This window comes from Thalia democratica, chromosome 4, assembly GCF_965202585.1.
Source record: "Thalia democratica chromosome 4, ktThaDemo2.hap1.1, whole genome shotgun sequence".
Lineage (NCBI taxonomy): Eukaryota > Metazoa > Chordata > Thaliacea > Salpida > Salpidae > Thalia > Thalia democratica.
This window is the reverse complement of record NC_139168.1, coordinates 46,537,915-46,556,223: the sequence shown is the minus strand read 5'-3', so window position 1 is coordinate 46,556,223 and position 18,309 is coordinate 46,537,915. Positions and strand designations below refer to the sequence as shown.

General features: G+C 24.2%; 1 protein-coding gene across 1 annotated transcript; it reads left to right on the top strand.

Moving 5' to 3' along the window:
• Positions 1-13,017: 13,017 nt before the first annotated feature.
• Positions 13,018-14,024, top strand: LOC145834787 (histone deacetylase complex subunit SAP30L-like). The gene is made up of 2 exons (XM_082942299.1): positions 13,018-13,152; positions 13,469-14,024. The coding sequence occupies exons 1-2, from the start codon at positions 13,040-13,042 to the stop codon at positions 13,722-13,724; spliced, it is 369 nt and encodes a 122-aa protein (XP_082798425.1). The 5' UTR covers positions 13,018-13,039; the 3' UTR covers positions 13,725-14,024.
• The last annotated feature ends 4,285 nt before the right edge of the window (positions 14,025-18,309 follow it).

Below are 18,309 nucleotides of genomic sequence, written 5' to 3'. Positions count from 1 at the left end.
TAATTCTTCTAGCAGCTTTGTATTCATATTAAGTTTGAACTATACTTAAGCTGGGTAAATTGAAAACTCGGTTTTTTTCATTTTAGTCATTTCAAACTAACTTTAAAGTAACGTTTTTCAATTATATTATCATTACAAATTTAATACCAGGTCCAAACATCTAAATATATAGGGTGCTCGACTATTTAAATTTGGACAACTCAAATTCTTTTTTTATATGCCACAACTTAAAATTTACTGTATACTTTAAAAATCATAAAAATACGTATGTGTATGTCTTATTGATATCTAAAAACTAGTTTTCTTTTTTGCAAAACTTTAAATATTTTTGAGATATAGTTGAACATGTTTTATTGTATATTAACGTTTATAAATTTCTTATATTTAATAAACAAAAATTAATAATAAAAAAAAGCTTGTGGATATTGATAAAACCGACAAACTTTTTTTTTATGTTTCAAGATATGGTCTTGTAAATACTTTTTAAAGAAATTGATTATCATGTTCCACGTATATGTCATAAAAAATAAAGTTTAGTTAAGCTTAATATGGCTAAAGTTATAACAAAGAAAAACAAAACTTTTAATTTATTCACACACATTCGGTGAATAAAATTATGTTGTTGAATTCTATATTACACTAATAATATAAAATAACAAATTATATTGCTTTTTATGTACTTTATTATTGTTTTTTCAGTTTTATCTTTATCAAAGAATAAGAAGAATTTTCACATAAATCATAACTACAAATCGAAAACTATTTTCGGTTTAAATTAGTAAAACTTTATAAATTATTACTTTAAAAATAAAATAGCTAAAATTAATACTTTTTCTAATTTTTTTCTTAATTATTAAGTTGTTTCTTTTAATTATTCAAACATTTAAAAGATGATAATTAGGACAAGTTTCTTATAAAATAAAACTTGAAACAAACTTGAAACTAAATAAGTATAAACTTTTTATTTAAAATAAATTCTTAAGTAAAGCATTTTTTATAGAGTTAAAAGAATATGTTTATAATTTTAATTGTTACATATAATAGGTTTACAATGAGTTTGATTTTTTGTATAGTTAAAAATAAAAACACAGTTAAAAACTGTTTTTACTGACTAAAATTTTTTAATTTGATTAAAAAAAAGTTTTTTGACTATTTTGAAAGGTTTTAATTAAACTATATTTTTTATTTTATAATTCACATATGAATTAGAAAAATACAAAAAAACGGCTAAAATTGTTTAAAAACTTATTTTTATGAAACTATTGAGTATTGGCTATAGAAAACTTTTTATTTAAAATAGACAAAAAAATGTAAAAATGTCTAAAGTGGAGTTAAGTAACAATTAAATATTTGAATCAAATCAAAGTTTTATAATCAGGTGTATAAGTGGATTAAGACAAGGTAAATCTATAAGTTATTCCATTAAACAAGATAAAAATCAAAAATCGTTTAAATGACCCTTTTCGTTCATAAATGACAGTATTTAAAAAAAACATGAATTTCTATTTATTAGTTCAAATTAGAGCAGTTTTAGTAGAACAATTGACGATAAATTTACTTTTACGTCAAAGTAGCCATTAAAATTAACAAAATATAATTTTTTTGTACGTAAATAACACAAAATTGTAAAGTTAGTAGTATTAGTTTTAAAGCTTACAACAAATAAAGTATATTACCAAAAAAAAATATTACACTAATAACAGAAATATTTTTTTTTTACAGGTCTTTTACAGGTTATTATGTAAATATCATACTTAATATACTTATATCATTTCGGCTTCAACTGTACGTTTGATATTTTTGTTATAGCTTGAAGTATAGGTTATCTTGGTTGTTGTATTTATATCAATTAAAAATCAAAGCAGAAGCAAGTATTTATTATTTTGAAACGATAAAAGCAGCTTTGTTCTGATTGGCTTAACGAAAAAAACCCGAGTTTTCAGTCGACCCTTAAGCTTGCAAAGATTTTAACTTCGTATCAAAGAAAACATTTGCGAAAATCCAACAGAGCCTAAGCTTGGTTCTACGTATGCCGTGAAACAAGCTCAAGTTAACATAAAGTTTAAATCATACTAGATCGATCATCAGACAACAAGCTTTTGGTAGACTGAGACTTGGGTTTCGTTTTTATTTCAACTTTTAAGTAAGTTGTAACCGGAAAACTTGAAGTCATCAATCTACAAACACTTAATTATCTACGAGCGTTAACTTAGCTCGATCAGCATTTTTTGCAATTTTTAAAAAATGTTTAAAATTTAGATCTAATTATTTCCCTTATCTTTAAAGCTAACTAAGATTTTTTTTTCAAGAAAACGCTCCTTTGCCTTTAATTTAAAAAAAAAGTCCATTGGATTGGGGTTTGAATTTTTAAGTGGGGCCCCTTAGAAAAAATGTTTTTTTTTGGAATTTTAACTTTAACTGATGTTTTAGCTAGAAAACACTATAATTTTATTTTTCAATTTTTTATTCTTTCTTTGCTGTGTTCTCAAGGGACGTTTTTTTTTTCAAATTTCCAATATGTATTTCAATAGCATTTACAAATATGCCCGATTGTAAATTACAAAAACCTTCAATTTACTAACGGTCACTCAAACAAAAAAAAACTTATATAACACTTAATTATGACTACTTTAAATGATCAACGCTTTTTTAAAATCTAAACTGTTTTTATGTAGGACAATACTCATGCACATTTTACTAAAATTAACATTATTTGAACATGAAATCCTTCATATTTATTTTCAAATAATGTTCAAATAATGATATTTTAGTAAAACATGCATGGGTATCGTCTTACATAAAAACAGTTTAGACTAAAAAAAAAAGCGTGGACCATTTAAAATAGTCATACATAAGTGTATTAATATAAGTTTTTTTTTTGTTTCAGAGACCGTTTGTAAATTGAAGGTCTTTGTAATTTACAATCGGGCATATTTGTATATGTTATTGAAATATTGGAAAATTCAAAAAAAAACGTCCCTTGAGAACACAGCAAAGAAAAGATAAACAAATTGAAAAATAAAATTATAGTATTTTCTAGCTAAAACGTCAGTTAAAGTTAAAATTCCAAAAAAAAACATTTTTTCCGAAGGGCCCCGCTCAAAAATTCAAGCCCCAATCAAATGGATTTTTTTAAGTTAAAGGAAAATGAGCGTTCTCTAGAATAAAATTCTTAGTTAGCTTTAAAGATAAGGAAAATAATTGCATCTAAAGTTTGGATATTTTTTTAAAATTGCAAAGAATGCTAATCGAGCTAAGTTAGCGTTAGTTAATTATCTCTAGTTCTAGACAAGACATTAGAATTTATTAAAGTGGTGTGTAACTCGATCAGGTTTTTTTTCTTTAAAAGGTCCTAGGACCAATTATTTTGAACGCTTTTTTTTTGTCCTACAATAAATATTATTCTTTTTATGTTTTACCATGAAGCTACCGATTGCTATTATTTTTTATATCAATTATATGTTTATCGAAATAAACTTTTTGATTAACATAGAGTTTTAGTTTGTTTTTCAAGTTGATTTAATTTGTTACTTACATAAGTAGAGCCTTTACAGTAGAAGGAGGTAAAAAAGACAAGACGATTAAATATTCGATTAAATCGAAAATTTTATTTGACAATAATCAAACAAAAACGTAGATAACTTTATAAGTAAAATTAGCAGAACTAAATTTGAATTTTCATGTTTTGTTAAATAAAAGTAAAAAATTGAAATCTTATGCATTATAAGTTATAAAATACTAACATTTAAATCAAAATTGTGTTTCAAAATTATAAAAAATATCTTGTCCTGGACAAGACGTTAAAAGGTATCCGTGGTGTGCGACTCGACGACCGATAGGCTCTTTGTGCGCCAGGTCCTAGGACCAAGATTATTAAGCGTTTTTTTAATCGTTCAATAAACTATAAACCAGCGGTTCTTAACCTGGGGTAAATTTACCCTAGGGAGTAAATTCTCTTGTTTTAGGGGGTAAATTTTCTTTATTTTAAGTTATGTAAGTAAATATTTATTACTTATTATTTTAATTTATAAGTTAGTATTTAACTGTAATATTTTTAAGTTAAATAAACTCATAAAGCTTTACATTTTTTTTTTATAAGGTTAAAGATCAAAAAAAAAAGTTTTTTCCTAGAAATTAAACACTATTTTGTAGTTTTGGGGTTAATTTGGTAATGACCTTCCAAAAAGGAGTAAATTTAGTAATAACCTTTAAAAAAGTGGTAAAACATTAAAATAGGTTAAGAAACGCTGCTATAAACTATTATACTAAGTATCTTTTTTTTAAATCAATTGCATAAAAAAAAGTTTTTCTAAACGAGTGATATTCTAGAAACTTAATAACAAATATTTGTTTTACTTTTTCTACATACTGCAGTAATATTTTCTCAAATTAACCATGTGTATTCAAGTTTTAACTAGGAAAAACTGAATTTTCATCTTTTATGTTGTGTCATTTTTTGAGAAACATGCCTCTTTATAAGTGAGTTTTATGTAAAAAAATACTAATTTTTTGAATACACTAGAAAGCTTCTTGAGTTTATAATATTGTAAAAAATACTTTAGTAATCATCTATTTAACTTCACATTCGTTTAACTTTGCTTGTCATTAACAATTTCAACAAATTTTTTTTTTGTTTAATGATCAAATTAATTTTATGTATTATTTATATTATATTAAAATTTAATTAGAAATAATACTTATTTTTTCTATTTTCAATACGCTTCTTATTGCAATCGCAACGACTTGTATTGATTTATTTAATCCTTAAGTATAAAATTAATCGAAATTAAATTTATTTTTTCATCAATAGATGTTATTGTAATAAGTTCTTTTTAAATCTTTAATAAAAGGGCAGTTGAAGTATCCAATACCAGACCAAGACAAAAATTGTATAGTGTACAAGTTTAATTGCTCTTGCGAAAAGAGCTATATCGGTCAGACTTCGAAGCACAAAAAAAACAGGATAAAAGAACATATACCAGCTTGTGTGCTAAAATTCATTGAAAAAGAACCTAAATTTAAGACAGCGGCAACAAAAAACGCAGCAAAAAGATCTTCAGTTGCAGAACATCTAATAAATAATAGAGATTGTGCCAAGAAATATGACATATCCAGATTTAAAAATAATCCATCATTGCAATAGTGTATTTGATCTCGTGAAGTTTGAGGCTATCTCCATACTTTTAGAGAAACCAGAATTGTGTAAACAAAAGGAATTTGATTACAAAGTGTCTTTATTTAGTTAAGTCATCCTTTTTTTTTTCGTTAGTAGTATTTGAGTTTAACTATTTATTACTTTACAATGATTATTTATTGCGCTAATTACTTTGTTAGTTTTAACTTTTTGTATTTTTAGTTAAAAAATTATTAATAATTTTTAATTTGTTCTACTGTTAGGTTCTGACAAAAAGTAGTAAAATACGTATTAACTTGAGAGAGTGTTTTTTACATCAAATAAACACAAGAATGCTCTACAAGTTAGATACAACACATTTCTAATAAATTTGGAGTGTTAGGAGAAGATTTTAAATTTGATGTGCTTTGTGCACAGGCTGATGGCTAACTGAACACAAAAACGACATACGTTGTTTATATTTTTATGATATGATTTCTAATAAAACGACATTGGCGGTCATTTTAAAAACAACAAAATAAATATGTTTTGTTACAGTACAGACTACAGACTACAGTGTATTAAACGTGTTCTGTGCAGTTTAGTACAATGACTACTAATATATTTTCAAAATTTTCATAATTGTAAGTTTTTATCTTTAAACACAAGTTTTACAGTTTTGGTTGAGAACGTAAAACTAGAAGTTTTATATAAATTGTATCAGTTTTCTTTTACATAAGTCATCTACTATTTTGAATATTAGTTTTTGATAATCGACAATGAGTTGTTGAGTCCTGGACAAGACGTTGAAAGGAATCCGTGGTGCACGAGTCGATAACCGAAAGGTTCTTCGTGCAACAAGTCCTAGGATCAATTATTTTGAGTGTTTTTTTATCGTTTAATATCATATCATTATAGAAGAGGATGCACGACAATTTAAATTCGGACTTTTACATACCAATAATTAAAATTCTTATAAAAATATTTAGTAGAAGACAACTTAAAATTAATTTATGTTTGTAAAACTTAATACCTAAAAACGATTTTTTAACCAAGTTTAAATACTTTTGAGATATGCCCAATATATGTTTTAAAATATAGTATTTAAAAATTGCAGTTTTTACTTAATAAATAACTCAAAAAAACAAGTAATGTAATAGTTTGAACTAAATGTAATAAACTTACATACATACATTCTTTACTTTTCTCAAAAACATACTACTTTTCGAGTTCTGGCCCTTTAAAATTTCCAAAATAATTTGAGTTGTCGTAATTTAAATTGCACAAAATTAAATAGTCACGTAACTCTAAAAGTACTATAAACACAATGAAACAAATTAAATTATGTCATATTTACTCTATTATGCAACTGTTAAATAAAAATTAAGTTTTACGCATTTTTTGCTTTTAATAATGTTATTCTTTAGTCGGAAGGGACTTTGTTGTATTCAAAAACGAATTTTAACGTAAAATCACAACATTTTTATTTCTATAAAATTTATGGAACTTTTGAAGTTTTTCAAACTATACTCAATATCTGTAAAAGTAAAAGGAAAGACTTGTAAAAGTTCTAGTCTATTATAACGTAACTATAGAAAGTTTTATAGAATCACTATGTTTAAACTAAACTTACAAACAAAAGTGAGTTTATACATAGTTAAAAAAACTGTTTTTAAATTAAATGCTACTTATGTGTTTAACTTCGGTTTTTCTTGATTGATTAGTTAGCAAATTGTTCGTTAAAATTAAAAAAATGAATAAGAAGTGTCTTTGAAAAACACAAAGTAAAAGTAGTACCACTATACAACATAAAAAATACTTAGAACTTTAATAATAATAATGATTAGGATCATGTGACGCAAATGTCGAATTCTAGTATAGTTGCTCTGTATAAAAAAATTATGTACAACGTTAAAAATGTAATTACTACAGTAATATTTTTTTTGATTTCAGTCAAAATTAGTCAATAGACGTGTATTTGTAGAAAAGTTGGTAACTTTTATTAAAACATTTTTAAAAAGTTGGTTTAACAACTGTAATAAGAATTGTATTCAAAAACCGGAGAACTAATTCTTATAACTTTTTAAATAATTTATATCTCATTGATCATTGGTAAGTCTATTATTAAATGTTTTACTTATTTAACAATTATAAAAACCATGGCTAATTTTTGTGCAACAATACCAAATCCAAAACAACTAAATTGCTTACATCTATAACATTTTCAACACAGTATCAACAAAAACAATCAAAGTTTTAAGTACCTTACAGTTACGTTTATTTTCTAGCCTAATACAGAATTTAAATTCTTGTGTGTTTTTTAAATTATTATTAGTTTAAGTATCGAATAAATGTGTTTGTTCTCAAGCTGCAGTTTTACCTTATTTTGGGCCGAATCTCATTTAAAACAAACATGTGCTTGCGGGCCCACCTTTTACCTTACGGGTTAAAGTTTGCAACCTACGCACTATATGATATTTTAGTTGCAATGTATAGGCGCTTCTGGTTGGCTAAACTAGACTCTAAGACTCTTTATAAATAGTTAAGAAAATTTTGTATTTATTTAATTAAAAATGTTTAGGTAAGGTGGGTTTGGACGTTAGGTGTAAGGGTTTAAGTCAATAGTTTCAAGTAAAATAGGTTGGGGATAGAGGTTTAAAGTTTTATAAGTTGTTAATGTACAGTTATATTATTATATTACTTTACGTCATTTGTATAATATTATGAATGAAACATATTTACGAGCGTGCGTGAACTTAGCTTGACAGCGTTATTTAAAAATTTTATAAAAATTTCAAAATTTTAGACAAATTATTTTCCTTATATTAATAGCTAATTATTTTTTTTTTATTCTAGAGAACGGTACTTTGTCTTTCGTTTTTTAGATATACAGCTTTTTATGCAAAAATAAAAATTTTATTTGATAACTTTTATTTTTAACAGACTTGTATAGTTATCTTTTATGATGTTGTGATATTTTTTTCCCAGTTTATTATTCTTTTTAAAATATATGATCTAACAAGTTTTACCTAAAATCTTAGCAACGCTTTTTGAGGGGTTTCTTGCTCAATTGCTAAGAGTTTAGGTAAAACTTGTATGGGTCATATATTTTAAAAACAATAATAAACTGGGAAAAAAATATTAAACACCATAAAACATAACTATACAAGTCTGTTAAAAATGTTATGGTCTAATAATATTAATCAGGCTTATGGTATAAAAAAAAATTACAACATCATTAAACTCATTTTGATAAGTATGTTTAAAGAAAAATTTGAAAAAAAATATTATTTTCGGAGGAAGCTTGTATTAAAATAAAAATAGAAAAAAACTCAAAATTTTTAAGGGGCCCAACTCAAAAAGTCAAACCCCAATCTAATGGATTTTTTCTAAAACAAAGACAAAGGACCGTACTCTAGAATAAAAAAAAGAAGTTTTTAATTAGCTATTAAGGTAAGGAAAATAATTTGTCTAAAATTTTGAAATTTTTATAAAATTCCTAAATAACGCTGTCAAGCTAAGTTCACGCACGCTCGTAAATATGTTTCATTCATATTATTATACAAATGACGTAAAGTAATATAATAATATAACTGTACATTAACAACTTATAAAACTTTAAACCTCTATCCCCAACCTATTTTACTTGAAATAATTGGTCTAACTAAAGTTTGGACATTTTTATAAAGTTCCTAAAAAATCGCTGTCAAGCTAAGTTCATGCTCATAACATATTTTAAATCTCTCTCTACTATTGCAGCCTATCCTTATATGATAGTTTTTGCATTACAAAAGCCATATAGTTATGCATTGCTTTCAAAAGTAAACATATAGTAGTTATATAAAATGTACAAGTAGAAACATTGCAGTATTAATACACATAATATGTATCATTAAAAATAAAGTACCTTTTCAAAGATAAATAATGCACACAGTTAGTATCTGAGTTATCTTAATAGAGTATGGAAAACTTTAAGAAAATAGACAATTGTAAAAGCATAATGTTTAATAAGTTTATGAAATTTTTGAGTACATATTTATTTTACTAAGATAATCTGTGGCCAGATGGAATAAGGCTCCTAATAACAGCCTTTAAAACTTTTAAAGAAATACTTTGCTAGATCATAATCCATTAGTTGACACATACACAAGATAAATTAGGGAAAAGCTGTTAAAAATCATTTACATTTATTAAAAGTTTAAACTTTATGACTTTCTGAGCACAAAAGTTTTAAACTAATGTTTTAGATTATAATAATAGTTTTCATTTGCTATAATTAATATTTCTATTTATAAGTTTTGACATATTATAACATGTGGTTTTTATAATTAGTTCTTGGACACCTTAAGTTGAATGTCAAAACCTTATTATTGGTCTTTTTTTTTGCACAATTAGTTATACAATATATATACTTACTATAGTAGACTATTATTTTACCTATTTTAAATTTCAAGTTAATTAATTTACAAGATTTCAAAACTATAGGTGCAAAAACATTGTCAAAAACAATTTTATTTATAAGGGACATGTAAACATAACCTGACTTACTTATTTGACCTTCAAAAACTGTTTATTGTTGTAGAAGGAATAGTAAGAATAATGTTGTTTTACTATTTGAAAATTTCTAAATCAGAACTTCACTATTAACTGTTCATCCTAAGTAGTCCATAATCTTAATGGTTACTAAATCTATAGGGTGCATTTCTATTCAAATTCGGACAACTCAAATTCTTAAAAAAATTGAAACGGCTACATTGAAAAAATTAGGTATATTTGTCAAAAATAAATAATAAATATATAGGTCATATTAATATCTACAAGCCATTTATATATTAAAAAATAAAATAAATTTTTTTTTTGAGATATGGCTTAAATAAAGTATAAAACATAGTTATTCTTAGTAATTTTTAAAGATTTTGAAAAATAGTTAAGATTTTTCAAAAAAGAAAAAGATGGCTTGTAGATTACAATAAGATCTACATATATATATTTTATTTTTTTCAAATTTAAATTAGTTATTGAGATATAGTTATTTAAACATTTTTTAGAATTTGAATTGTCAGAATTTGAGTTGTCTGAATTTGGATTGTCATGTAACCAAATCTAATATATTTAATAAATTACCTTTTACAAAGTTTGTACAACTGATATTGGCTTAAAAACTAAACTTTAACAAAATTGACTATACCAAGTAAATAAGTTTATGAACAACTTAATAAAAAAACACCTAAATAACACCATAAAAACAAGGGTTTCCACTTCCCTAGATTTCTTTGATCACTGGATTTCTATTTATAAAAATTAAAAATACTTAAAACTCCTGGATTTTATTTTACTTATTTTGCTTACTGCTGTAATTTTTTATAATAATAAATTTGATAATATACTTATAATTATGTGTGACAACATAAACGAAACTTGATCAACTTTAGTGCTTCTTTCATGACTTATACTTCATTATTTTTATAAATTTATAAAACTGTTTTTTTGTTTTTTTCTTATAAAACTTTTATTTTTTAATTTTTTCAAATTTTGTTCAAACTAAATTTTCTAAAAATATCAAGGAACACTTTCTGAAAGTTTGAGGTAGTTATCTTAAAAAACGTAGGAGAAGATAGATTTTAAGTGAAATAGTCTATTTTTGTGGTTTTAGTTTGCGCCTCCGATAAGGAACCTATTGTTGCCTCCACTTTGACCGGCTATATCTCAAAAATTATTTTGAATTTTTTAAATCTGTAAAAAGCATGCATCTTGTAGCTTAGTATAAACTATATAAAATGAGATCAAATTTCAAATAAAAAGGTGTTTACCCCCTATGCGCTTAAATGTAAATTTAATGGTATTTTTTTACTTGCACTTTTTTTTCATATGCTTTTATTAATAAGATCAATAAAAGCATGATGGTTTATTGGTTTATACTAAATTTACTCATTATTTTCATGAACTACCAAAATGTTTTTTTATAGTGTTTTAAATTAAAATAAAAATTTTTAAACTTTAAATACATTAGTTTTTGTACAATTTTTTTGCATGTTATATGATAGGGTTGGGCAACTTCTGTAGTCAGTGGGCCAGGTATTGTAGCATTTTGTGCTTATTAGGACAAACAAATTGTACACTTTTCTAAAGTTATGCATACATAAGGTTGCCACAAAGTCAGAAAATGTGATATAAACATGCTCTTAATAAGAAAACTTATCACTAAAAACAGTATTTTGCTAATGTTATACTCTTTAAAATTTTGCTCTTGCAATTTATCTTTTTTTAGAGTCAAATTGAAATTTTGGAATAAATAAATAGTCTTGGGTTATATAATTTTGAATTGGTTTTAATTAATAATTTGATTAATTAAGTAAACAAATTTAGTCTTATTCTTTACATAGTTAGATAAGCTACTTGTTACTTTAAATTCAAAGTAACTTATGACAATCAAAGTTAGAGCTTTCAATAGGTACTATATGAAAGGCTTAAACTAAAAGGACAAAAATAGATTCTTTCAATAAAATTCTATTTTATCCTTCAGTTTTTGAGCAATTGTTTTAAAACTTTCTCAGAGTAATCTTTAATAAATTATAAACAACTTGAAGAAAACAGATTTTTTAAAATAAAAATAAAAGTATAAAAAATAAACCAAAACATTTTTTTTTTTTTTGGTTTAAAGTTTTTAAGGTTTTTTTTTCAAAAATCCGCTTCCTACAAGTTGTTAGTAGTAATGCAAACTACATTTCCTGTAATCTTAAATAAAATTTCTTTAAAAATGAAGGTGGAGATAAATTTTTAGCAGTATTTTTAAATTTTCTTTTATCTTATGCCCTTAAATTTTATTTGCTTTAAAAAAATAAAACAAGTCATACAAGTATGGGTTTATGTTTATAGCTGATTAAGTCATAATGATTGTAAACTATAATCTCACATTGATTGAAACTGACAATGTCACTGAAGACATATAACTGTTATGATTTAATTGTGTCATTTCTTTTTAACTGACCCACAATCAAACAGTTATATGCAAAAGTATAAAGCATGATTTATTTCACTGTAACAGCTATTTATTGTGACTATGCCTGCTTAATGAGTTCGAACAAGGATGAAAGCAGGTCACAGAATGTCACAGATTTTTTAATGGTCCTGTGGTTCAGTACTAAGAATGAGTATTAACACTAAATATATATTTTTTATATGAGATTTGAACATTTTCAATTGATAGTTTTTGTTTAAGCCAATTATGGTTACTACTTTTGTAGATGCTTAAAATTGAAAAATACTTTCAAAAATGTTTTATGTTAATTTAAAAAAGAACTATGAAAAGTAACTACATCTGTATATTTTTTTTGTTCTGTATTATAATAAGCTTTTATCTTGTATAACCTATCTAAAGAGAAAATACTTAAGTTTTAAATATAGTTGTTAGAGTACTTATTCAATAAAGTTTATAGTACTAGTAAAATTGGAAATTAACTAAGTTTTAATTTGATTGGTATAAAAATTAAAGATGAAGTTATTTTTAAGGAAACTTAATTAATAAATTTTATCCTCTGCTATTAAAATTTATAATGTTAAAATAACTAATCCTGTATAACTTAGTAAATTATGATATATGAAGTATAATATTTTCTGTTACCTTTTTAGTTATTGTAGACTGTTTAGACTTAGTTAATTGTGTCCTTATTGTTACAGTTTGTTTCAAAAATGTTAACTTTTTGCTTAACATCTTGAAAAATAAGAACTAGAAATAACTGTATTAAAGGTAAATAAATATATTGTTTGAAAAAAAAAAAATATCAAACAATACAAATATATTTTTTATCTTGAAGTTAAAAGTATTATATTTAAATTGAAAAAATACTAAGAATTTTTTTGGAAATATTTTGCAAAATTTTTAAATAATTTATTTTATAGTAAAAGACAGTAAAAGTTTATATCAATATGACAAGTATAAATCATACTAAAAAAAGAAAAAGGAAACATAGTGATTCTGAAAAAGATTCTGCGAAGTATTCTGAAATTCCTTTTGATCAGCTTTCTATGACTTCACTCAAGTTTGTTCCTTTACAGCTTACACCAGTAGAATTTAACTTAATTACTAAATAACTATATATTATCAAATATTAAGCCATTATAGCTTTTTTTATTTTTCAGTTTTTATGTTCAAATAGCAATGAAAAAAGTTGGTGTTTGGTTAATATGGGCATTAAAATTTAGAATGTATAAATATATTAAAAGAGTATATTTTGATAATATTATAATTGATCACTCAATTTATTACAGTTAATAATTTAGTTTAAAAAATTGATGCAGTAGATATTGAAGTTTTATTATTATTTATTCTTTAAAAGTTTGTTCTTTTATTTTTAGGAAGTACAAAAAGTTTTTCAAGATCCAAACACGACAATGTACTCAAAAAGCACAATTGACTGAAATAGTTTCAAAGCATTTTAAAAAAGTCCCTGTGAAAGAGAATGAAATTATAGCATACTTCATATACATGGTAAAAATGAACAAAAACCGCCTTGACAACAAAGACCAATCTTCAAGTAATCATAGTCATCTGTCTTCAAACATTTTGGAAAAAAATGATTCAAAAACAACTATTCATGACAAACGACCCTAAACTTATCTTTTTATTGAAAAAGTAATGAAAAAGAAACAAGAACAGTTTATTAAATGTTTATTTTTCAACGAATGTTCGATTATATTATTCTTGATCTCTTTTTAAAATTTAGTTATTGAATTTGTTCAACTCTATTAGTGTGTTTTATAAAACTAAGTTTTAAATTTTAGTCTACTTATATATATGTCCTAATTTTAAGACCAAGAAATTTATCATTGAAAAAGGTTTTTCTTGATTTTTCAATTTTTACTATTTAGTTAAAAGTAAACCCACTTTTTTACTAATATTCTATTTGTAATTAGAATTGTAGAGCTACTTCAAAAAACTTACAATTAAGATATGTCTTAGTAAAACTTGTAACTTTTTTTACCGAACTTATAAATAAATTATGTTTAAGAAATAAGTACTACTTTATACATAGATCAATTTAATATTTTGCATTGTAGAAAAACTTATTTTGATAAATTGAGAATAATAATGAATTGAAGTATCTTTAATATTTATCTATATTTTGCAAAAGAAGTTTAGAAAAGAGAGAATTAGATTGCTTTGGAGAGTTGTAAACAATGCTAAATATGGTATAGTAAAAATTTTTAACTTGGCACCATGAAAAATAAAATATCTTTCTGGTTTCTAGAAGGGCATAAATTGTCTTAATTTAAGGCTTTAAAAAACTGTTTGAGCAAAAAGTAATGTTAATGTAAAATAATTTTATTAAGATTTTACTAAACTTTTGTTATAATTATTTTTATAATTTTAATCGTAGCAATTTTTCTTGTAATGCCCATTACTTTTATATGAATTTAAATCTATAATCATTAAGATTATTTTAATAAAACCAAAAATTAGTGAAACAATAAGTTGGTAAACATAATAGAAACATGCAGTTAAAATTAAAAGAAAAAATATGTAACTAACTGTTTAAGATTGATTTTTGAAAGCTAAAAGTTAATACTTGCAGAATTAACGATATACTAAACTTTCAATTTTAAATTTTATAATTGATCATTCTCCTTTTATTTAAGTTGTGAACTTTGATTTCTATCTTTTAAGTACACAACATACTTTACTTGATTTTTTTGTATTGTATTGACAAAAAAAGTGGATTTGAAGTTTATTTTAACAAATTTATTAAGTTTGATGTCAAAGTAAAAGTTGTAACCTATAACTTAAATATGATAAATTTTCAAAAAACTTTGACAACATTTTTTAACAAAATGACAAGCTGCTTCGAAATACTTCAAAATTGAATAAATTTAGAGTATAGTTATTAAAGTAGCTCCAAATGTTATATTTTAAATTTAATCGTCGTGTGCCTAGTTTTGGTTAAGTTAAAAAAGACTAAATAAACTTTCAGGACCGCTAGATATTAAGAAGGCTTATTTATAACAATTCCTACAAAATTTTATTAAAACCTGTGATAGAATATCACAATTGCCAGTTATCATACGTTTTAAAAATGCTTAAAATATAGTTTTTATTTATACGAATGTTTTTCTTTAACTTTTTTAACCTTTTAATTTAACAAATGTAGTTTATAATCTACAACTAATTTAATTATACATACTTGCAAAAAAATTACTTGTAGATTTTTTTAAAAACCTTAAGTTGTAAAGAACTTTTATGTGAGAAAATGTATCCTTTTAATCAAATTGAATCCTAATTAATGTAAATGAAGATACACCGAATCAGTTAAATAGTACACTTAGCCTCAAAAAGTAAACTTTAAAGAATATAGTGTACATATGATGAAATGAGTATATATACTCAATAATCATCACATATTTGAAATTTACAATATAGTTGCATTTCAAACTTTTTGTTGTTAAACAATAAGCGTTAATGTATCTACCTACATATAAAAGTAGAAGCTTGCATTTCTAGTACCAAAAGTATAACGGCAAACGTGTTTTCTACGCGTCCAAATAACTACGTAGAATGAAATTTATTTGTTTTGTCATTTAAAGAATATTTGAGTTCATTAAAACTACGTTTCTTTTAATGAGGAGAATAGAAGTACGGCTAAGTAAGTAAAACAGTAATTTAAATTGATAAAGAATTATAATTAAAGTTTTCAAGTATTAAAAAACTTAACAAACAATCAAATTCATTTGTTCATGTATTAATGACCAGTTTTTTTTATAGGTACTCACTGCTGTTTAAGTTAGAACATATAGGCTGTGTTCAAAGTTCGAATTCAAGCTACAGAAAACTGTACACTTATAAAAAATTATGTATTTTTTTAATTAGGCAAAATAATTATAAATGGTAACCTTCTACAATAGAGTAAAAAATATTTTATTAGCTGTGCCAGATTATTGACGTAGTGTTTGTTATGATTAACCAACCATTTTGTTATTGTACTAAAGTTACAAATCGTTTATTTTTGTTCCATATGAGTATGTAGTTTTATTTTAGGAATAAGAATCATTACAAGCTTTAGTTAAAAGATTTTGTTTATTATTTCTTAAAAAGAATTACACAAAGTTAAAATAAAGGTATGTATCAAAGCGTTATATTCTATATATAAATAAAAACATTTATTTATAGTTAAGTCTTTCTTTGACAATTGAATATGATTAAACTGACTATTGAACTGAGGTCTAGAAAAAAATGTTAATAAAATTAAACTTGACTAAATAGTAATAAAAAATTGGTTAGGAACCATTAAAAAATCACTGTCTCAGTATTTTACAAAACACTAACATAGAAAATATTTTTCGTTTTTTAAATAAACATTATCAATTCTTATTCAAATAGAATGTTCTGTCCAGTTTTCAAAATCGAAAGAGCCAGACTATCTTTATTGCATCATTTTAATTTCTAAAATTAAACTTGTTTCTTTAACTTTTGTTTTTTAAGAAAGTCTTAAGTAAACTATGAAGCATTTTAGAGGTAGACATGAGTAGTGATTGATTTTGAAATTAATTCGGATACTCAAATTAGTGACTAGTATAATTTCTACTAGAATAAAAATACTTAATACAGGGTTGAAAAAAGTAAAAAGAATTCTTGAACTAGACAGTTTAGGCATAAAAGACCTAAAATTTGAGAAATTTTGAAAAAAAAACTTGAAAAACCTTGAATTTTTGGGAGCCGATCATTTCTAACCCGCTATCATTTCTAACCCGTTAACTTCTAACCCGATCATTTCTAACCCGATCATATCTAACCCGACCATTTCTAACCCGATCACTTCTAACCCGATCACTTCTAACCCGATCATTTCTAACCCGATCACTTCTAACCCGATCATTTCAAACAAGATCATTTCTAACCCGATTATTTCTAACCTGATTTAACCCAATCATTTCTAACCCGATCACTTCTAACCCGAGTACTTCTAACCCGATCACTTCTAACCTGATCATTTCTAACCCATTCTACTTGTATATTTTATTTCTTAATTTTTATCTTGATTTCTTCAAAAACTAACTAGTCTTAATGAAATTATTTAAGTATTTTTTTTTAGTTTTTTTAAAACATTATCATTTTAATGTGTTACGTAAAAAACCTTGTTAGTATAAACTTTAACTTTAGTATTAACTAAGCTTAAGTTTATTTGTTTTTATCACCTTATTTTTGATATTTCATCCTACACATAATTTAATTTATTTCTATTTTTTCATATATTATTGTTCTTTCAATCCACTTTAACAGTCGTTTTTCGTTAATAATATACAATTCACTAAATCGTTTACTTTACAATATTTTAAACTATTCTTTGTAGGATTTTGAAGTAAGCAGTTATAACTATATTTAAGTCGGATCTTATAATAATTCACGTGACTATAATAATTTTAACATAAGCAAATTTAAAAAGTAAACCTTTACAATTGTAATATTGAGATAAAAAAAACCGTTATATTACGGTCTAAAAACTACAATGTAAGTCTGTTGTAAATGTTGTATTATTGCTGACTAATGTATTAGCGCTTTATAGTAGGTTATTTTTAAACTTCATTTTAATAACTTTTACAAATTGTTATACAACTTGCATAGGCCTATTAAGATAATGGAATTCAAACAAACACCAGTAGAAATTAAATACTTTTGTTATATGAAGTCAAAAAGCCTGATTTTTAGGTATAACCTAGATATTAAAACAAGTATGTCGTATAACAAACTGCAAAAGTATATTATGTCGAATGACCGTCTTGATTTCACATCATTAATAAATTCCTACTTAGTCCAAGAGCAAAAAAAGTCACTAACAATTAAACAGACATGTTTATTTGTATAACAAGTCCGAGATTAATCAAATCTCGCCCAGGTAATCTTCTTTAAAACCGTCACTTAAATCTATATAATGTACATAATGTTGTAATTACGACTTAAATTAGTACTTTAGTTAGTAGACAAAAATTTCTTTAAAACTTACTTTATTATGAACAGTTGAAATAGCATAAGTATAAACGAAATAAGTACTGAAAAACATTTTGAAATAGACTAATTTATTAATTATAGTTAAATTAAGTATAACTAGGAGAAGAAGTTTATAAAAACTACATTAAGTTTTTTGTTTCCTTTAATCAACTATTTTTTCAGGCGATTATTACACGAAACATATTGAATTTTTATTCAT

Excerpts from the sequence above, each read along its gene's own strand:
- LOC145834787 (XM_082942299.1), top strand. The coding sequence starts at position 13,040 with ATGACAAGTATAAATCATACTAAAAAAAGAAAAAGGAAACATAGTGAT. Across the intron at positions 13,153-13,468 it reads CTTTCTATGACTTCACTCAA|GAAGTACAAAAAGTTTTTCA; the intron begins GTTTGTTCCTTT and ends TTTTATTTTTAG.